At 33.6% G+C, this 1,543-nt stretch overlaps 1 protein-coding gene across 1 annotated transcript in view; it reads right to left on the bottom strand.

The window, feature by feature from the left end:
* Positions 1 to 1,543, bottom strand: part of LOC119592035 (E3 SUMO-protein ligase PIAS2-like) — a gene marked incomplete at its 3' end in the record, with an annotated part of 17,232 nt that overhangs the window by 12,923 nt on the left and 2,766 nt on the right. Inside the window, 2 exon segments of the mRNA XM_037940830.1 lie at positions 21 to 97; positions 565 to 1,174. Of these exon segments, the coding sequence (XP_037796758.1) occupies positions 21 to 97; positions 565 to 1,135 (648 nt within the window). The 5' untranslated portion in view covers positions 1,136 to 1,174.

Here is a 1,543-nt window from a genome sequence, read left to right as displayed (position 1 = left end):
GTTGCAGATTCTTAACATACCTGATATGTGTCATCAGTGCGAAGGTTTTCCAGTTGGTCTGGGCTTAGGTTGAATTTGAAAGTCAACTGCATTTGCTCTGTTTTGAAATAGTCCAACATACTAAAATCAATATCCAGTTAATTTGATTATTTTGCAGTTTCCTGGACCCTTTAAAATACAAATTTAATAAAACAAATTATGAAACACATTTATTCAAAACAGATCTTGAAGCTATTTCAACAAGTGAAATTGAATAACTGATATGCAAGAAAAAAAGTAAATAAAGCATACATTGATGATAGCCAAAGATAACACTTAATTTTGTTGCAAAAAAAATTTCAAGATTAACAACAAAAAAGATGAGGCAGTTAAAAGTTGAAACTGAAAGATAAGCTATAAAATAAACATAAGACCTACACAGAATTTTAGGAAAAGTTGATCTATATATTACATTTGAACTTTGGCCTTTACTCAAATATGTAAATTAGTTTGCTTCTTTAGCTTAGTTTCTTAATCTAGCTATTTAATTTCTGCAATAGCCTTAAAAAAAATCAACCAACCTACCTGAACTTTTTTTCATAATAATGTTCTGCAATACTGTATCATGAACATCATAAAATGGATCATGCTTTATAAAAACACTTCTAACTAAGTTCATGTTCTCCACACGCTGCCATTCTTGCTCCCATCTTGAGTTTGTTCCTTGTGCAGGATTTCCTACAGATGTTGGGTTTCTTGGGTTTCCTACAGATGTTGGGTTTCTTGGGTTTCCTACAGATACTGGGTTTCTAGTGTTTTGAGTAAATCTTGGTTGCCTATTCTCATGTGAGTATGGATTATTCAAAAGAGGTCTGTTTTGTGGCCTATTTCTATGGTTATTATAGTGTGGTGCTGGGAAATACCTCAGTTGGAACTGCCCTCTTGGCTCATAATATTGCCTGGGCTGGTTTCTATGTTGTACATTATTATTGAAATTTCTTGTATGCACTGGTACGGGTACTGGAAGCCCAAGCAGCTCACTTAAGGGAACATTTTGAAATTGTCTAGGTTGTTGGCCAGTTCCTCTTCCTCCAAAATATAATGCATTATTTTGGACAGGATAATCAAAATCACTTGGGGCCCAACTCCAAGCCATTTTCAATGTGCCGTGCTCCAGCTATTCTTCAGTTGCAACCTGTAAATAATCATTCTTGCATAAACTATTGAATAACGTTTATTAAAACAAGTAATCTAAACTGGTAATACATATGGAAATATAAATCAGTTTTGTATTTGAAAATTAATAATACTTGCATTTTCAACCTATAGCAATTTAGGTACATATCCAGAATAGGACCATAATTAAGTAGTGACAAAATAAAGAACACACAAAATAATTTTATTCCATATACAAATATGCACAAGTGTTTGTATGTCACATGCACACTTCAAAGACAGCCTACATAGCTGCTTGCCTAGGAGGTGAAGCAGTGTTTCCTGACTACTTGCTCAAAGAATGACACATCAAATAACAACAAAGAATGTGATACTCACACCTCTTCTC

This window comes from Penaeus monodon, chromosome 29 (assembly GCF_015228065.2).
Source record: "Penaeus monodon isolate SGIC_2016 chromosome 29, NSTDA_Pmon_1, whole genome shotgun sequence".
Lineage (NCBI taxonomy): Eukaryota > Metazoa > Arthropoda > Malacostraca > Decapoda > Penaeidae > Penaeus > Penaeus monodon.
Note: the sequence above shows the minus strand (reverse complement) of the source record. Positions and strands in the feature narration are given on the sequence as shown.